Genomic DNA, 17,850 nt, shown 5'->3' on the forward strand with positions numbered 1-17,850 from the left:
ATGACACTATCAAACATCTGTCCAGCTTCACTCCATTTATGGCCGAGTCAGCAGTGGGATCTCTGCATTTTTCAGTTCCATTTCCCTTTTCTTTTATGTCATTTGTGCAGTCATTATCTGGCCCTTTTAACGTCCAGAACATGCTAACGCAAGGAGTTTCACCAGTCACCCACAAAACATACAAAGCCACATTTCCTGCTGCTTGACTCTGAACCTGCAGACCAGTTCTGACCTTTTCTGACACCTCCCAGTCATTCTATTGGAAGAGACATTGAACAGTTGCCACCTATACACATTCTACAAACTATCGCCACATCTTCCTCTTAGTCACATCTTCAGAGGTTGAAAGGTAAGTAGATAGTATTAATTGTTCCTTGTAGGAAAATTGTCCCTACATCTGAAGATCCTTCTTGTGACTCTGAGGAGCCTCTTAATTCGTCTGCAACTTTGAGAAGAGGGAAAGTAAGAAAAGCAAAAAACTCAACTAGAATTCCATATAGCATTTAAGATATGGATGCATGATAGATTTATATATAACATCAAGTAGGTTTAATCTCCATTCCTTTATTAGAAGTCAGGAGTTATTAGAAAATAATTCCAGTGTAGCTGGGATTAGAAAATAATTCCAGTGTAGCTGGGCTACAACAACTGCATATTTGAAAACAGCATCATGAAGGGACTGCAGAAACCTGTATAATTAAGATCATACAGATATTTAAATGAAGGCTGGTACATGAACTTAATAGCATTGATAATACCAGCTTTCAGAGAATGATACAAATGGTATTCTTTAAAAAATATATTCACTTCCTATTTCACAAACATAATACCATGGACAAATGATTGACATGCACTTCATGGGTGTGCTTGGGCACAAAACAGACATGAGTGGGGAAAAAAAAGTCTATCTCTGTGCTTTAATAGCAGCTCATGGGTCAATGAATTATAATCTTTAAAGAAAGAAAACCAAAAATGAATATGTAATGCCTACCCACTGTAACAATGCCATACAAAAAATCCCAAACTTGCATTGTATCTGTCTTTTAAGGTTGTCTTCTTTCCATTCAAATTTTCTTTAATTACGATTATTTTCTCCAAATAGACTTAAGATATTTTTCTTTTACGTGAACTGTTGGACAGGGAGAAAATTTGATTAATTTCAAACTGTATTTGCTCCATCTGTATTCTCGTAAAGCAGTGAAGCTCAGAGAAGCTCATAGATTATGTATTTCAGTAGATGCAGAATGGGGAAAGTGTGCCCTTTTTTTCTTTTGTTCTTCCTCCCCAATAAAGCATTTTTTCAAGATTTATTCCACACTGCTCATAACACAGGATTAACAATTTTACCAGGAAAGACAGGAATAAAAGTGAAAAAATACCAAGACTACATAGAATGAAGACAACAAAGCAACTTGTGTTATACTTTTGTTTGCACTGGGATATTTTATTTAATTTATCATTCTTCTTTAAAAGGCACTTCTGCAAGCATAGGTAGTTTTAGCTTACATCAGTGATATGCATCTAACCTTTTCTTACAAGGTTTACTCACCAAAAATGGTCAGCAGACCATTTTATTTTAAGACCCATTTTCAGACTAGAAAATGATTTAACATACCAGCAGTCAAAACAATGGTGTCACTTTAGGGAATGCATCGTTGCCATCTATCAAACTAGCAATACCAAAGAGTCACCAAATGGTATAAATAAATCATTTCCACCGTAAGAATGTCAGTACAGTGACCTCCCTCATGCAATATTCAGAATACAAAGGTGTACAGAGGAATTTCACTCCTCCTTAGACAGTGGGACAAAAAATATGAAGCCCTAGAACAGTGATTCACTTGATCTGCCCCTCCTAGAAGAGTACTATAATTAGGAGACGAAATCCACACCCTCAACTAAAGAAATACCAGCACTTAAGAAATACTGTCAAGTTTATAAACTTCTATTCACATACTCAAACTTTGTAATGAAACAAATGCTAATCCTTCTGCTTTTAAGTTGATGAAATTATAGTACCATAAATAGCATATCTGATATAAAACAATCACAAAGAATGGAATACCATTTGCTGTATAAAAGCACTCAGTCACATTGCATCTGATTTAGGGTACAAGCAAAGAATGATACTAGCAAACCTAAGGGAGGAATTAGCCTGAAGAGAAGGACAAATACCTACATTTTTAGTGATGCTAAAAACAGTCATAATGAGATTTCTAAGGATTTTCAGTGATCAAAATTAGAGCTTCATACAAGCTTATGCTATGTAAGCTTAGAGTTTACCCAGACTATCTAGCCCCTGGCTCTGCCATTTGGAGAAAGGCAGGTATGAGCAGTGTGCTCTATTGCCATTGCAAAGCTCTTCCCTGGTTTGAGCACAGACCTTACTGTTTCCTGCGCTGCAATAAAGTTCACCGCTCATCTATTTTACTGTGTGAGAAGCTACTCATGTTTTCTGTATTTGAAAGAATGATGAAGAAGTACTTAGGCTTTGTTGTTGGTGCAAGGTGGGAAGAATTACCACTGTGAGTGAAAGCAACATGCAAACTGTACAAGCTTGCCCAGCCCTACAGGAAAAGGACTGAGCGTAGGCAAGAAGAGAGAAGCATCAATACTCTAATAACAGTTCCTCTGCTAATCTCCATCTATCCTTCTTACTATCTACATGTAAGTTAATGAAAATGTTCTCAGTGTGAGAGAGAGCTACTCTTCAAAGCCTCCCAAGGAAGCCTTGGAAGCTACTTTTCAAAGCTTCCTATCTGTCTAAGTTTAGGCACTTCAAACACAGTAAAATATTTTAATGAATTTGTGATATGTCCTGACTGCAGGAAACCAAACAGAAGCAGCTTAAAGTATCTAACAATAAAATGCAAACAGGTGTTTCCAACATGAATAAGCTGAGCAATACACCTAGACAGAGACGTGACAGACAGTTTCCATGTGTTATTCAGTACTGTAAATTCAAAGAACTAGTTTTCAAGAAACCTGTAATACTGATGCTACTTCTGGTCAGAACATAGCCGAACTCTTCAACCAATCCTAGCAGCACAAATTACATGAACCCTCTCACACTTTATAACCAACTGGCAGAAATCATTAGAAATTAATGAGGATTGAATGCCAAATTACTTCTAACATAAAGCCATTAGCCTCAAAAGCTGAAGACTACAACCAAATCCTAGTTTTGGTTGCATTACTGAGCAATCATCTTTTCTTAATCCATGAGAAACCCTCCAGTTTGATGTTTTCCTCCAGGCTACCTGACAGTTCTTCTGCCCCCAACATTCACAGGGAAACCAAATCAGGAGGTGTCTCAAACTACTTAAACTTGACAGCTAAATTTACAAAACAAAATGGCTTTTACTATGCTTGAACAATGCTGAATTGATTCAAGTAAATTTTTGTGGCACATCCCCAATTAATTCAAACCAGTTTTTACAGAGGAACTGAGTTGTTGGATGGTCACAAGGCACAAAATGTTTATACAGCTCAAGTATTAATTACCATATTCCAATTGTAATGTTGCCTGGAACGAAGAGAATCAGGCACCTAAATCTGAGGTTTGGTATATTTAACCCTTCTGCCATAGTACTAACTCAGCCACATTCAGCCAGATTGTAACATAAATGATTAACACTACATCAACGTTTTGAACCTGGAAGATTAAGTCCTGCATTCAGTAAACCTGCACAAGGACACAAGTTCTGAGTTTAAACCTTGTTCTCAAGCAGGATAGTAAATGATATAAAAACGTGTTGCTCGTAGATATGAAAGCACACACTTTAGACCTCTCCAAATACAGTTCTGGTAGCTCACTACACTTTATATTGTAGGATAATGGAATAAAGGAAAAACCACAAATAAAAGAAGCCCCTTTTGAAGCGGACGGGGGTTTTGACTGCGCAGTGCTCCTGGATAAGAAACAGGCAAGAAAGAACACTACAGATAATTTGAAATGAAACAAGACTGAGCAGCAGGGAAACTGAAAAACAAAAATCACCCAAACCCTTGAATTTCAATGTCACAGGTAAATGGGTAAGTCATGAAACAAATGTGAAGATAAGGCAAGATTGTTCTGTAATTAGAAAATGCATAGGAACCCATCTCGTTAAAATTATATGCCAGGAAAAGAAAAATGATGTCTGAAAAAACCAAAGCAGTATCTGATAAAACTGAGTGCTTTACAAAGGAGAGGCCCAGATAATTTATACACAAGAAGCTTCAAGGAAGTAACTGAGGAGCTCTCAGAAACACAAATGTTGTTTTTTAAATAATCGTAAGAAATTCTAAACATCAAAGGACAATCCAAATTAATATGCAGTATTTTAAAAAATGTAAAAATGGGGGATTCAGGAACTCTAGAATTATTAGCTTGGCATGGATCCTGAACAAAATAATACAATGGTAATGGGAAAAAAAGGAAGCTAAAAATATCCTGTCAGTCAAGCAAAGGTCAGGAGAGGAGAGAGATGACTGAAGTTCCAGCTCCCAAAAGGAGTTGCTCTGAAAAACCTTTTTCCTTCTTTATGGGATAGCTAAAGGGAACCCAAATCAAATTAACACAAAGTCTCAGTAGAGAGAGAAGAGTGTAACTCATAATTGTACTCAAAACCCAAGAGCTGCTCTGCTGGAAAGCAAAGCATGCAGAACAAAGGAGCAAAAACAGAAGCATCCTTCATAGCAGAGAAGTACCTTGGCAAATTCACCTCAGAAATCGGATCTCTCAAATCCTCAGCAGAAGTGAGATTTGATTGAAGCTGACATAGAGAGATGGGTGGCAGAAGGATTAGTGGCAGGGAAATACGGATACAAAAGTGCTGCCAGGAATAAAACCAAGCAAAATTAAAAAAAAAAAAAAACCACAAATGCCAAAATTGTAAAGAAAGAAACGGAAGAAAAGAACAAAAGAAAATACAAGCTATGGAATACTGAAAAAGAAGAAACCAAAGAATTGGCAAGTTTCCAGACAGCACAGAGATGATCATCTCTCAATGTTTAAAGCAAGCCTTTCATTCCCAAATAAAAGAGGAAAGAAATTTAATAATCCAGGCTAGGGGTGTGTGTGTGTGTGAATGCATGACTGCAAAGTATATACACCTCCAGCTAAAATAAAATAAAATAAATCCAAAGCATCAAATAGAATAAAAGACTCTGCACTGAAGCAGCACATTCTCAAAAGTGCTAAAGTTTTCCAGTCTACTTTATAAAAACATTATACTGACTTCAACACCTATCCCAGCTTATTTTAAGGAAAAAGAAGGCTCTGGATGAAGTAGACCTTTTCTTAGGGCAGCAAATATTTTTTTCCAAATTCCTCCCATCATCAATTCATACTGGACTACGAATTAAAATTCTTATTAAACTGAAAACAATGCAGAGCTAGCCAGAGCTACTGCCCTAATCCAACACAGACAAAAATAGACATAATTTTAATGTAGATTAATAGGCTATTAAGCCTGAATATATATATATATGTATTTATATATATCTGGGAGAAGAAAGAAACAAGAAGCCTTTCAGTTAGGTGAAAGGAGAAGAGGTAGGAGAAAATCCTTACATGTGCTTTTTAGTTTTATGACAACACTGATTTCTGACAAGCACTGCATATTACTCACTTTACCAGAAAGCATTCAAGAATTTTCCACATGCAAAGGTAAGGAGGATGCTAACATCCCTCTCAGCTGGAAGTTTAGAAAGCATTTCTGTATCATAGAAAAATCTTTAGAGTAACGCTAGGAGTTATTTAAGAATCAAGACATCTAGGGATGGAAATAGGTGAATTATTTAGAGCAGCATTCAAACTAAACAGAGCTTCTGTGAACATGGCTAAATTGGAGGCGGGATATGTAAAGAGGAAACAAAAACGTCACAATGTATACTTACACAAACAAAAAGTAACCTGTGTATTAATTTTCTCACATTGCAACGTTAATGCTGTCTAAAGTACATTTCTTGTTATAGGAAGCAATACTCAATGGATTATTAAAAATACCAAACAAAAACTAAAATGAAAGACCCACAGAGGAAGAGAGAGAAGAATGGAATTAAATTGTAAAACAAAAAAGGAAGCACCTTTAAGATAAAGGTTCCTAGAGAGCAAGGTCTATCAACAACACTGTCAACACTGAAGCATTCAGTGGCCTTGCAGAAGCCAGAAGGTTTCAGACAGAACTGTGCAGTTACTTCTATCTAAGATTAAAAAAATCCAAGAAAAAAGAGAAAGGACTATATGGAGAAGCCTTTCCATGACCACACTCCAGAGCAGACAACATAGCAATGACAATTTGGTAAATGTTTCTTTTGTCTCTTGAGGGCAGATTGGTGGATAATTCTGAACAGAACTGACCTAACACCACCAAGATTAACTTTCCCTTAGCCCCCAATTCCTGAGGATTAAAAAAAAAAAAAAAAAAAAAAAAAGAGATTCTTAATAACTTTATGAAAAAGGAGTTATTTTGAAGTTGGAGAAGAAATCGAGAGAAGGGAACATCACTGAGGTCACACATGGGGCTCCTTGCCAAGTCCAGATACTTGTGCACCAAAAAAAGACGACCATTCCCAAAGCTCTTCAGAACAACAGGATCTGAAGGATATTTATGAGACTACACCTATCCTGCTGTACACAGCACATACTCCAAAGTGACGTGTTTGTTATCTTCGATACTTCAGTAAATCATGTTGCCCAACAGCCATGGGAGTGACCTGTTTACCTATATATACACATATAAATTCAAGTTCACATGTGCATGTTCAGAATGTAAGAATAAAAACCAAAAAGTATTTTTGGACATGAAAAAAAAATCAGTTTGCAATGCAGCAAGGGTAAAATATGCCAAAAAGTAATGAGTTTTATAACAAATAATGAAAGCTAAAGGTAAACTTGAGATAGCAAAGCAGAACCAACTTTAAACAAACAAAGTAATTACATAAAAGATAACTGGGTATACAGTCCTGAGACAAAAATGTAAGGAAAAACAGATCTATGGCAAGGACAAGCTGTTGCTAGCCTGAGAGAAAAGGGATGTTTGCATTAATTTTGTATGAGGATAAAGATAAATCCCTAAAAGCAAACCAGAGGATGTGTATGTTAAGGATGTATCCCTACTTCAAGCAGAAATGGAAGAAGGAATTTGTGTGTAGCTCCACTGGATGACAGATACTATCAATAAAACAAGCTGAAGTCAAATTAGCCATGAAATTTTATGTATACCACTACTAATTTACAAATTCATTTTAACTCTTACACCAGCAGGCTCTTAAAGAAATAGGTATCCCAAGCAATAAAAAGGAAACAAAGATGGCTTCCCCTCAAAGAGAAAAGACTGGGCTCATCAAAGACCACTGGCTACTGGCACAAGTCTCAAGGTCAGCAGGGATTTACCGTAGTTAAACAAATTGCAAATAGCAAAAAAACCACCACCACAAAACCAAACAAACCTCGATATCCTGCATAGAACAAACCCCAAAACTTACATATTTTAGTCTTTCTTGAGGTATAAAAGAGGGTTTTAATGAAATGGAATACGAATACTTACTTTAGGAAAAGGAAATGTTGCAAGATGAAAACTTGCTTTTCTTCTTCTGTATTGGGAACTTAGAACTTCTGAACTAAGAACTAAGCAGGAGCATCCTGCTACTGATGCTATTTGCACTTGTGAACCATCTGATGGTGCATTTAGGTAAAACTTATTTACCAAAGGCTAGCTTCTAACATACATATGATTTTAATAGAGGAAGGGATAAATAGGATGACTAATTAAGTGAAGGCTTAGAAAAGATACTTGGAGCAATGAAATGATAAAACACACATGGAAAACAAACTATTCACTTTACACAAAGGTCTTCTTTGCAAAGTACTTTTATCTGTCATAAGATACTTGTGAGGTAGAACTTACCTCCAACAAGGACCTAAAACATGTCTAACAGTTATGCATCATGATAAAGGTGATATGGAGAGGTGGAGGCTCCTTTTTATTTATGAGGCAGTCACACCCAGAGCTCCCAGGCTGCTGGACAGAGGTGTGTCCAGGCACCATAATACTTGTGGCAAGTATTCTGAATTCAGTTGGGCAGAGTGAAGAATTATGCCCTTCTTGTTAGCTGTTCAGTTACTAGAATATGAAGTGCTAATCCACCACCTACATTGAAAATGTGAAATAGAATACAAGGCATACTATACCATCTGACTCATAGCATACTTGAGGTTGGAAGGGACCTCTGGACCGTCCAATGCCTCTGCTCAAAGCAGAGTCAACTACAGCAAGTTGCTCAGGATTGTGTCCAGTCAGGTTTTGTGCACCTCCAAAGATATGGAGATGCACAGTGGCTCAGGGCTGCCTGTTCCAGTATTCACAGTATCACAGTATCACAGTATGCTAGAGATTGGAAGGGACCTCGAAAGACCATCTAGTCCAATCCGCCTGCCAGAGCAGGAACACCTAATGTTACACAGGAATGTAATCACCCTTACAGTAAAAAAGCATTATGTTTAAATGGAATTGCCCATTGACTCCTGTCCTTCCATTGTGCACCACTGAGAAGAGAGCCTGACTCCATCCCCACTCCTTTCTGCCCACATATTTACACTCATTACTGAAATCCACCCCAGCCTTCTCAGTGCTAAAAATCCCAGCTCTCCCAGCCTCTCCTTGTATGACTGATGCTGCAATCACCTCTAACTGCCAAACTGTAGACAGGACAGGGAAAAATTGTCAGTGATACAGACTCTGTTCTTGCATTACACAGCACAGAAGTTCATCAGTTGGAAAGACTGAGACTAGTCACATATAGATGACGAGGCCTAAAAAACTCCTTGTGCGTGTACACATACACGTCACTACACAGAAAGAAAGTAGATGTGACTCACAATAATTATTGCACTTATTTTGTTAAAGCTATCACACTCAATCTTGTACAAATTCAGTATATTTTTGCTATCTAGGAAATTGTCACTTAAAAAAAAAAAATCAACTTTAAGCCATTGAGATTTTTTTGATACAAGCTGAGCCTTACCAAGTTAAGCTTCACCTGTACTTAATGGATACTTAGAATGACACTTAGTATGACTTTAAATCCTTCAAGCTACTAGGAAATAACTAGTTCTCAACTCAAATTTGGGCTGCAGGGAATTAGCACAGGACACAGCTACATTCACTAAAAATCCGTTCAAAATAAAAATAAAATAAGAGACATGTTGAATAGTCCTGTCAATTATCAAGATTTTTGAACATTTTTGTAGCTCATATTCACCAGACTTGAAGCACAACATGGCATTAGGGTATCTTACCTGCCTGGTTCTTAACAGTCATAATCCCATAAAGGTTTTGAAGATAATTGTCTATAAATATTATATACAGAACACCAAGGAGAGAAGAATGCAGGCTGCATTTTCAGGATGAAGTATTACACAATCTGACTTCCTGCTCCAGGACAATAACCTCATCTCTTGAATTTCTCAAAACTCAGATGTCAAAACTAGATACAGTGAACTACTGGTTATCTCAGAGCCACAACAAGCAGCAAGATCAGTCCTGAAATATAAGATGTAGGAAGCAGCAGGTAAGGTTTTTGCAATTTTCAGGCCAATGATGTAGTAACAAATGTTAAAATGAAATAAACCTAAGGATGCATTACTAAAGGAACACTGAAGGTATAGCAGGGAGCAGATATTCCTAGAAAGAAGCCACAATAATACTGGAGTGGCTGGAAAACTACACAATCTCAATGAAAACAAAGTTTAAGAGATGATGACTTGATTAGTATGTGTATCTACTTTATACTTTGGAAGTGAAGGGTGCAGGTGTTAGAATCACAAACAAGATGGAGGTCAAAAGTTACACATTCAGTTTTTAGATCAGCAATTTCCTGAAAACTAAGCAACAGACCACACTTGATACAGATTCATCATAAGCAACATGATGTTTGGGTTCTTATACCAGCTTGTGAAAGAAGGAAAGTGCATATATGCTATATAAGTGTTTAAGACAGAGGATGAAGTGGAAAAACTTCCTTTTTTATATAAAGGTGGAAAAAGATTAAATTGACCAGCTTCTGGCTCTCAAAATTGTGAAGTCCTGCTCCCACATCAGGACATGCTACAATCCATAGTGGTAATGTACTCGTGGAGGGACAGTTCAGACAATCTGAACCAACAGCTCTGGGAGAAAGTAAGCTCACAAGGACTGATGACAGAAGGATGCCAGAGGGACTCTTCATCAGGGACTGCAGTGATAGGACAAGATGTAATAGGTTTAAACTTAAACTGGGGAAGTTCACATTAGAGGTAAGGAAGAAGTTCTTTACTGTAAGGGTGGTGAGGCACTGGAATGGGTTGCCCAGGGAAGTTGGGAATGCTTCATCCATGGCGGTGTTCAAGGCCAGGTTGGACAGAGCCTTGGGTGGTGTCCCTGCCCATGGGAAGGGGAGTTGGAACTAGATGATCTTAAGGTCCTTTAACTCTAAACATTCTATGATTCTATGATGATTCTATGACATCACCTTCAGTACTGGCATCAGATCATCCTGCATGCCAGAAAAAACTATCCTAAAAGAAAGCACAAGGATCCTCCAATTGGCATCTCCTCTCTGCAAACCAGATCTCTCACTTTGAGGTGTGGTGTAACTTTTACAGCTGCAATTCATGTGAATTATGAGATTTGCTGGATGGGGGGGAGGGGGAATGTATTTTATTTGATCCATCCAGAATACAAGTTCTATGTAGCCATTTTTGAGAGACAATAACTCCTCCACAGGATGGAGATAAAGAAGGACAGAGATATTGCAAATTAACAGTTATGTCTTGTTTTTGAAGTTTACGCCTACATTTCAATAGATCTTTCCTTAACAGAAAAAACCACAAAACAGAAAAGAAATCAAGAGGTTTTATATTAAAATTATGCCCTTATTTTTAACACTTGAGGTCATAATTATTCAGACAGGAAAGCAGTGGTATTAAAAATACCACTTATTGGAGAATAGTAACATTACTTGAAACATCATCATTGAGGGCTTAGGCTACAAACATCTTATAGCAGACTAAAACCTAGCTTTTCCTATTAGGAGATTTGCTGCTTTGTTCTCTTAAAAGCTAAGATTTTATTTGAACACTTCAAAAATCCATAACAAACTCCTTTGCAACACAAACACCACTGGGCAATCATTACCACAATGCATAATAACCTTAAATAAGGAAAATTTACATTTTACTCAAGACTGTCCATCACTATGTAGCTTCTAGAAGGGCCATAACCCCTTAAATAGATTTTAGGTTTGATATTTCAACCAGTACAGGAAGAAACAAAACAATTTAGATAGCATCTAAACCATATTTTAGGAAAAGAATAAGGAATTACAAACAAATTCAAGAGATGTTTTAAAGAAGCACCAAAAAAGATAATATATTGCCCCTACATGCAAAGCCAAGTCATTTCTGGGTGTTCCAAGAGAAGTTCTGAATACTTTTTTCTCCAAAAGTATTTATTGATTTTATTTTGACTTGGGTAATCAGCTTAATAAGACTGGTTAAAGATTAAAGCATTCTAAGTCATAGAGGGCACTGGTTTCTGCACAGGCTCCAATAATGTGAAATATCCACTGTACCACAGAAGAACAGTTTTAATCAATTTATTAGTACAGCCACCAAAAAAAAAAAAACAGAATACCATAAGATAACGAAGTTTTAGTCTTTTTTTTTTTTTTTTTTTTAAATCATTCCCTTGAAGAAAAAAAATTACCTCTACACAAAAGATCTTAAGATCAAGTCCACGCAATTTCATCTTCTCTGGAAAATGCTGGAAAACATTCAAATATGGAATATGACCTTCAACAACAAACCTGCATTAAAAAAAAAAAATCAAAACAAAACATATTCAATATTTAGTATGATAAATGCACACATTTATTCTAAAATTAATATACAAATCAACTTCTGATTTGAAGTAACATGGGTATTATATTGCCTAAGCAACTCGATCTGAAGCAACACACCCCTAAATGTTCTGTCAGACAAAAACCAGCTCAATCATTTAACAGGCCTTTAAGTTCAAGCTTGGATATGATTGATAAACGGTAATGTTATGGCAGAAAGCTTACAATCAACATGCTTACATGGAGTTTCTTCTGCACATTCTTCAGCCACTGCATTTCTGAAACTGCCTTAAGCCTTCTCTGAATGGCATAGATTTTTTTTTTTTTTTTCAAAATTCTAAAGCTTTAAGTAAATTTTACTTTTCAGACATACACTTTCTGCTGGAGCAGCTCCAGTTGGGTAATGTTGCAGGGAGGAAAGTCACAGAAAGATGAGCAGATATGCAGAAATGAAACCCCATTAATTACATCTGTATTCTAATTTTTTAAAAGTATTTTGCAATGAATAGAAAGTATTTTGTATACTAACAAATACAAAATAATTATATTTTATTTGCATCTACATAATGTAATTTTCTGTTAAAAACAGGCTTTGGTAAAGTTGTTGACAGTAGTATTTGGGATTTTTCTTGACTTTTTCATATATATATATATATATATATATATATATATATGAAGACTTAACAATAGGTACCAGTAAAAAGCCACCACCACACCAAACCCCTGATTTTAGTCGACATTATCTAGTCTCTTAGCTAACATTCACACCAGGCAAAGCAAGCACTGAACATCCATGAATTCTCACAAGGGAATCAATGCTACCCTCATTCCAGATTAAGGCAGACTAATGGTCTCCCATAGAACTAAACTAGAACTGCCTCCTGTCTCTTCTCCAAGTCAATTTTGTTAAAAGAGGATATTAAACTTCAGTAAGTTAACATTTCAAACAGAGAAGATCCTGTGCTTTAAATGGTATTAGAGATCTGAAAACTATTTTCTCTCCTGCTAGCTGTGTTATCTGTGCATTATCTCTCTGATCTTGCTACAGAGACCATTAACTTCTTGGGTCTATAAAATCTGCAAGTCTCTTCTGGGTCCCTACAGTAGTTGTAAGGCTAGGTTCTGCAACTCCTCCCAGTGCAGGGCAGTACCTAGCCACTTCAATTGCTAGCTTGATCCAATCCCACACACTGAAACTCCAGGTTTCATAAAGCACAGCAATCTGCCACTTCCATTCAAAATCAATCTGGAGGGACCCCCCCCCCCCCCAAAAAAAAAAAAAGCACATAAGGCAGAACAGTATCTTCACAGACAGAGCAGCCACTCTTGAGGATTCACCTCCCTCCCAAGCCAACAGCAATTCACAGGCTCACCTTCCCTCTTCCAACGTAGTGCCCTCACCATCACTTGTTGCATGTTATGTTGCGTGTCTACTTGAAGTTGACTAAAATTGTATTAAAAGGCTGAAAAGCTTACAATTACATCCTATTTTTTTCAAACATTAACTGAATTTTCAGTTTAATTAGAAAATAGAATTCAAAACAGATTAAAATGAAAAGTGCATTTCTTAACCAAAACTCTCTTGGTTAGAATTAACACATCATTTATAATGATTTCTGAAAAACAACAGCACTCTGAAAAATCATGTTGCCTGATAAATTTATTCTGAAGCTCTACGTGTTGGTTTCTTAAATGAAGTGGTAAAAGTCATTGCACAATCCTTTCTAATCATGTGGTTTAACAAAATTTCAGTAGCTTTTCTCAACCAGGGTAAATAGCATTTCCCAACCCCTAGTAGAGATGTGCACTGGTCCACACACTCGGTGCGGTTATCACGCAAACCCAGCACTGGTTGCTTGTCCTTGCCATCCCACCCGATCTGCCACGCAGCTTGCATGTCAGTTTCTTAACTCATTTTAGTCAAGGTCATCTGCACTAAATTGAAGAACTTCAACTTGAGGTATGGTTTCACAAAATGCCCTGAGCCATCCTAACAGCTCAACATAACTAGTAGTACTTCCCTCCTTCTCATCTGACCGTGTGCTCCTGTTGCTCATCATCCTCTGAGCATCAAGGATGCAAAAGCATCAAGAGCAGCAAAAGACTACCCATTACCCTATTGCCAGAAATAAGAGTTTCTTTCACATCACCTGACCAACTGAGGAGGCTCACAGATGGCTCCAACAAGTGCAAGAGTTGGCAGAGGGAAGGAGATGCATCACACAGGAGAAGGAAAGAATAAAGGTAAATGAAACCTTCCTCTTTCAGCAACAGTGACCCATTACAGGCTCAGTTGATGATAAGCTTTGGCTGACACGTGTTAAGGTGCAATCACACAATTAGCTGTCAGATCTGAAGAGCTGCTACCAAGACACAGCAAGCTGCAACCTCCTGAGCCAGCACAGTAGCAGCTGGAAGAGGACAAACAATTAGGACCTTCCTTCGGGTGTGGTGTAGTGGTGATTGCAGCAAACCACCCTAACAGCTTGCTGTCTCTGAGATGGGAAATCCCACCCTCCAGTCCTCTGCCTCACACTCCTCCCTGCTGACAAAAGCACTTGTGTGACTTCTCAGACAGAGGATTAGACTGAGAACTAGTCTTTTGTTTTCCAGGTTTTGATTCCAACCAAATAGATTTCCAGACTCAGCTGACTGCAGGAGCATTACTGCCAGCACAAAGCAGAAAGGGACTGCAATGAAGCAAATTTCATTGTTTCACCACGAAAGTGTCTGGTGAAACTTTATTTTGCACAATAAATTTTCTGCAGATCTACTTCAACTAATATACCATAAACAGGATGACTGGCAAGAGAAAGAGTAGGGATGTTTATGTAGGACCACAGCAACACAAACTTTGATCATCCTAAACTGATCCTGGAACCACATCCTTACACTGCAAGAAACAAGCAGTGTCCATCTAAATGCTATGGGTTGTTCTGGTTTTTAAAAACAGGTTTTCACTAACTTGGCTCTACTAATTCAAAGCATTGCAGCTGTTTAAAAAATAATGACATCTTTCCCAGTGTGAAATTACTGTCTCCATACAAAAGAATGCTCTTCTTTTGCAGGTTAAGAGTTGTTTTTACGTTCTAAAAATACATGAAACAGTGTAAATACCCTGTTATGAATACACTGTGCTGATGATTCAGGTTTTTAACACATATTCCAAAAGCCCAGATTTGGAATAGCACTTCAGAACATTTTCTTCTGTCTGCTCTTCTTCCAAACCTTTCATTTAACAGACAATCAAAACACTTGCAAGACTATGCTCTATCAATGAAGTGCTTGGAAACCTGACTGGCAGATACAATACACAGTCCATGTTCCTCTAATTACAGCAGCAGTATGCATTAGTAAGGGCCAAGTACGAAAAAAAGCCCAGGTCCTCTGCGTGCTACAAGGAAATGATGCATCTGTTAAAGCCACAGAATAATGCCACAAACCAATTACAAGTTTAGTCTTGCCAGCACAGCTAGGTATAACCTGATTTGAAAAGCATTAGTTCTCAGAATCTCAAAGTCTAGCATCTTGAAACTTCTTCCACAAACCAACAATTTTATTAATTACATAAATAATGTACACTGTATGGAGTATTGTGAGACTAATCACAATGGAAAGGGATTTAATGCGTTGCATAGACTTGAGTAGCAGGTTGTTAAAAATGTTATTTTTAAACCAAAATGTCCCTGTCAGAGGAGGTAATTGTAGTGTTTTTCTGCTAAGTGTGTCAAGTAGCAAGGAGGAGTATATTTTTGGTGTTGTAAATCCTTTAAAAGCTGGCAGATTGCCCTACCATAGTGCCTAAGCATGTATCACAAGGGAGGAGCAGTAGTCAGCTGACTTCAGGGTAGGGAGAAAACCAAACTGAGGAAAAAACAAGGCAGAACTTTAAGCCCAACTACAATTCAGCTGGTTTAATAAATAAATAAATAAATAAACAAATTTGCCTTTATAAATTTAAAAGGTAATGCTGAATACTTAATGTTTTCTCTGCACAGTTTTCATCTTTGGTCTGTAACTATTTTGATCTGTGTATCTTAATGCATCAAAAAATGGGAACATTGTCTGATTTTTTAAACTTCAATATTCCTAAGTTAGCAAACAAGTATTTTAACATAGTTCATGCAATATAAAATTCTTTTTCCTTCTTCATGAGGTTTGTGAAAGGCAGAGACCTTAAGGGTAGGGAGGGAAGCATGATAACGTAATTATGGTCTTATATAACTATCGTATCATGGTAATACTTTGCAATACAAACTACATTACTTTAAACATCACTTTCTGCATTTAATCCCGTTCCTATTTTCAGTGCATTTAAAGTCACCAAATCATTTTGATTTACCCACTTTTAAAACTATTACACCCATAAATTTTATCTAATGAAATGATACCTGTTCATTCAAATAATCATATTTCAATTTCCAATTACTAGCTTCTGATTATGCCTTTCTGTGCTACTTTTGGTACTTGAATATTTTTTCTCTCCTTTTCCAGCTTTTTTTACTGTTTCCATTTTTCCCCTAAATCCTTTCAAGCAAATGTGCTCATCTCCTAAGGATCTCAGTACAAAGGATGTTCTCCAGGTTCTGAATTACTTCCGTAGATCTTTTCTGCAGTTGCCAATTTTTTAAAGTGCCAAATACCACAATATACCATTAATATACAAATAATACAACCTACCTTTCCTCTAAATAGTTGACTTTGTTAGCTGATTTTTGTATTTGGTTGTTTTTTTCTCAAACCAGACTATCATCCTAAGACAGAAACTTGTGAGGATATATTTGCCTCGTATGACTCCACATGCTTTAGAGAGACAGTTTGCAAGATACCATAACCAAAGAATAAATATATAATTATTCATTTTTCTCCCCAAAAGCTAAGCAATAATTCTTTACTATGAACCATTTTATCTATCCCAGTAATTGTAATTTACTACTTAGATTTTCTGCCATATTACAAACGTTATATCAGACAGGATTTATATATTTAGTTTTTCAATCACTGACAAAAATACAGAGTATGCTGTGGCTGTTCTGACTCCTACAGAATTTCCCTAAGACGACAGTAGTCAGTAATACATCTTGTTATTGAAAATTACTTCTGAGTTCTACTAGTTTTTAATCTACTCAATAAAGACTTCTGTATGGCAGGGTGCTAGTTTGAATTCCAAATACTGTGGCATTTTGCTGAAAATTCAACAAGTCTCTTTTATGCAACAGCGTATCAAGTTACACAGATATGGTTTTGTGCAATTCTGATAAATGAAGGCAACAGCCAGCCCCTAAAGTTATGTCCAAGGGTTAAACATTGTTTTGCACAGAAATAAAGTAGCTAGTATTAACTAATGTATTTGAGCACATACAACTTCCCCCTTTTACATGTACTCGCAGAATAGCATTCTTCAATATCCATCCTTGTTGGAAAGCTTGTACAAAGCTAGCAAAGTGCTGGTAGAAGCTGGTACTCCAAGGAGAGAGAGGCTCCAGTGTATACCTTCCTTGTATTCATCACACTTTCAGCAGCAATACGAGTTATATGCACCAGAGGTGAGGGATGATGTACTCATTACCTTGCCTTTTAGATCACAGGTTATATATTTCAAAAATAAAAACAAAAGAACTGAAATCTACCCCATCAACTGAATTTTTAATCAGTTTTTCCTTTATTTTGTCCGAGTTTTCAATTTGATTCGCCAACATAGTCACTTGAGTCTTTCCGTTCCTTAAGTTTTGCTGAAGTAGCATTTTTTTCACCATTTTTTTAGAAATGCACACTATTTCAGCACTTTTTAAAAAGAAGTATCAGTATACAAAAGATCTTGCAAGGAAAATCTAAGAATTCCTGAATTTAACCTATTTGGGCTTAATTTAAAATATTTATGGCTAACAAGAAAAGTTGATGAATAATTTTTCATTCTTTGAGTAAATATGTTTTTCTTAAAGTATGCGAACCAAGTACATTCACAGACTTCTTGTAGGGGGGAGA

The 17,850-nt window shown here is 36.8% G+C and overlaps 2 protein-coding genes across 3 annotated transcripts in view; both read right to left on the reverse strand.

Moving 5' to 3' along the window:
- Positions 1-17,850, reverse strand: part of KLF11 (KLF transcription factor 11) — a 202,492-nt gene that overhangs the window by 100,638 nt on the left and 84,004 nt on the right. The window lies entirely within an intron of this gene.
- TAF1B (TATA-box binding protein associated factor, RNA polymerase I subunit B) overlaps positions 1-17,850 on the reverse strand; it is a 51,106-nt gene that overhangs the window by 23,622 nt on the left and 9,634 nt on the right. For both annotated transcript variants that reach the window (XM_057431903.1, XM_057431906.1), the window contains one exon: positions 11,733-11,832. In XM_057431903.1, the coding sequence (XP_057287886.1) occupies positions 11,733-11,832 (100 nt within the window). The remainder of the gene's footprint in view (positions 1-11,732; positions 11,833-17,850) is intronic.

The sequence above is a fragment of the Pezoporus wallicus genome, unplaced genomic scaffold (genome assembly GCF_028554395.1).
Source record: "Pezoporus wallicus isolate ANWC-B61680 ecotype Strahan unplaced genomic scaffold, APGP_CSIRO_Pwel_v1 contig_161, whole genome shotgun sequence".
In the NCBI taxonomy this organism is placed as follows: domain Eukaryota; kingdom Metazoa; phylum Chordata; class Aves; order Psittaciformes; family Psittacidae; genus Pezoporus; species Pezoporus wallicus.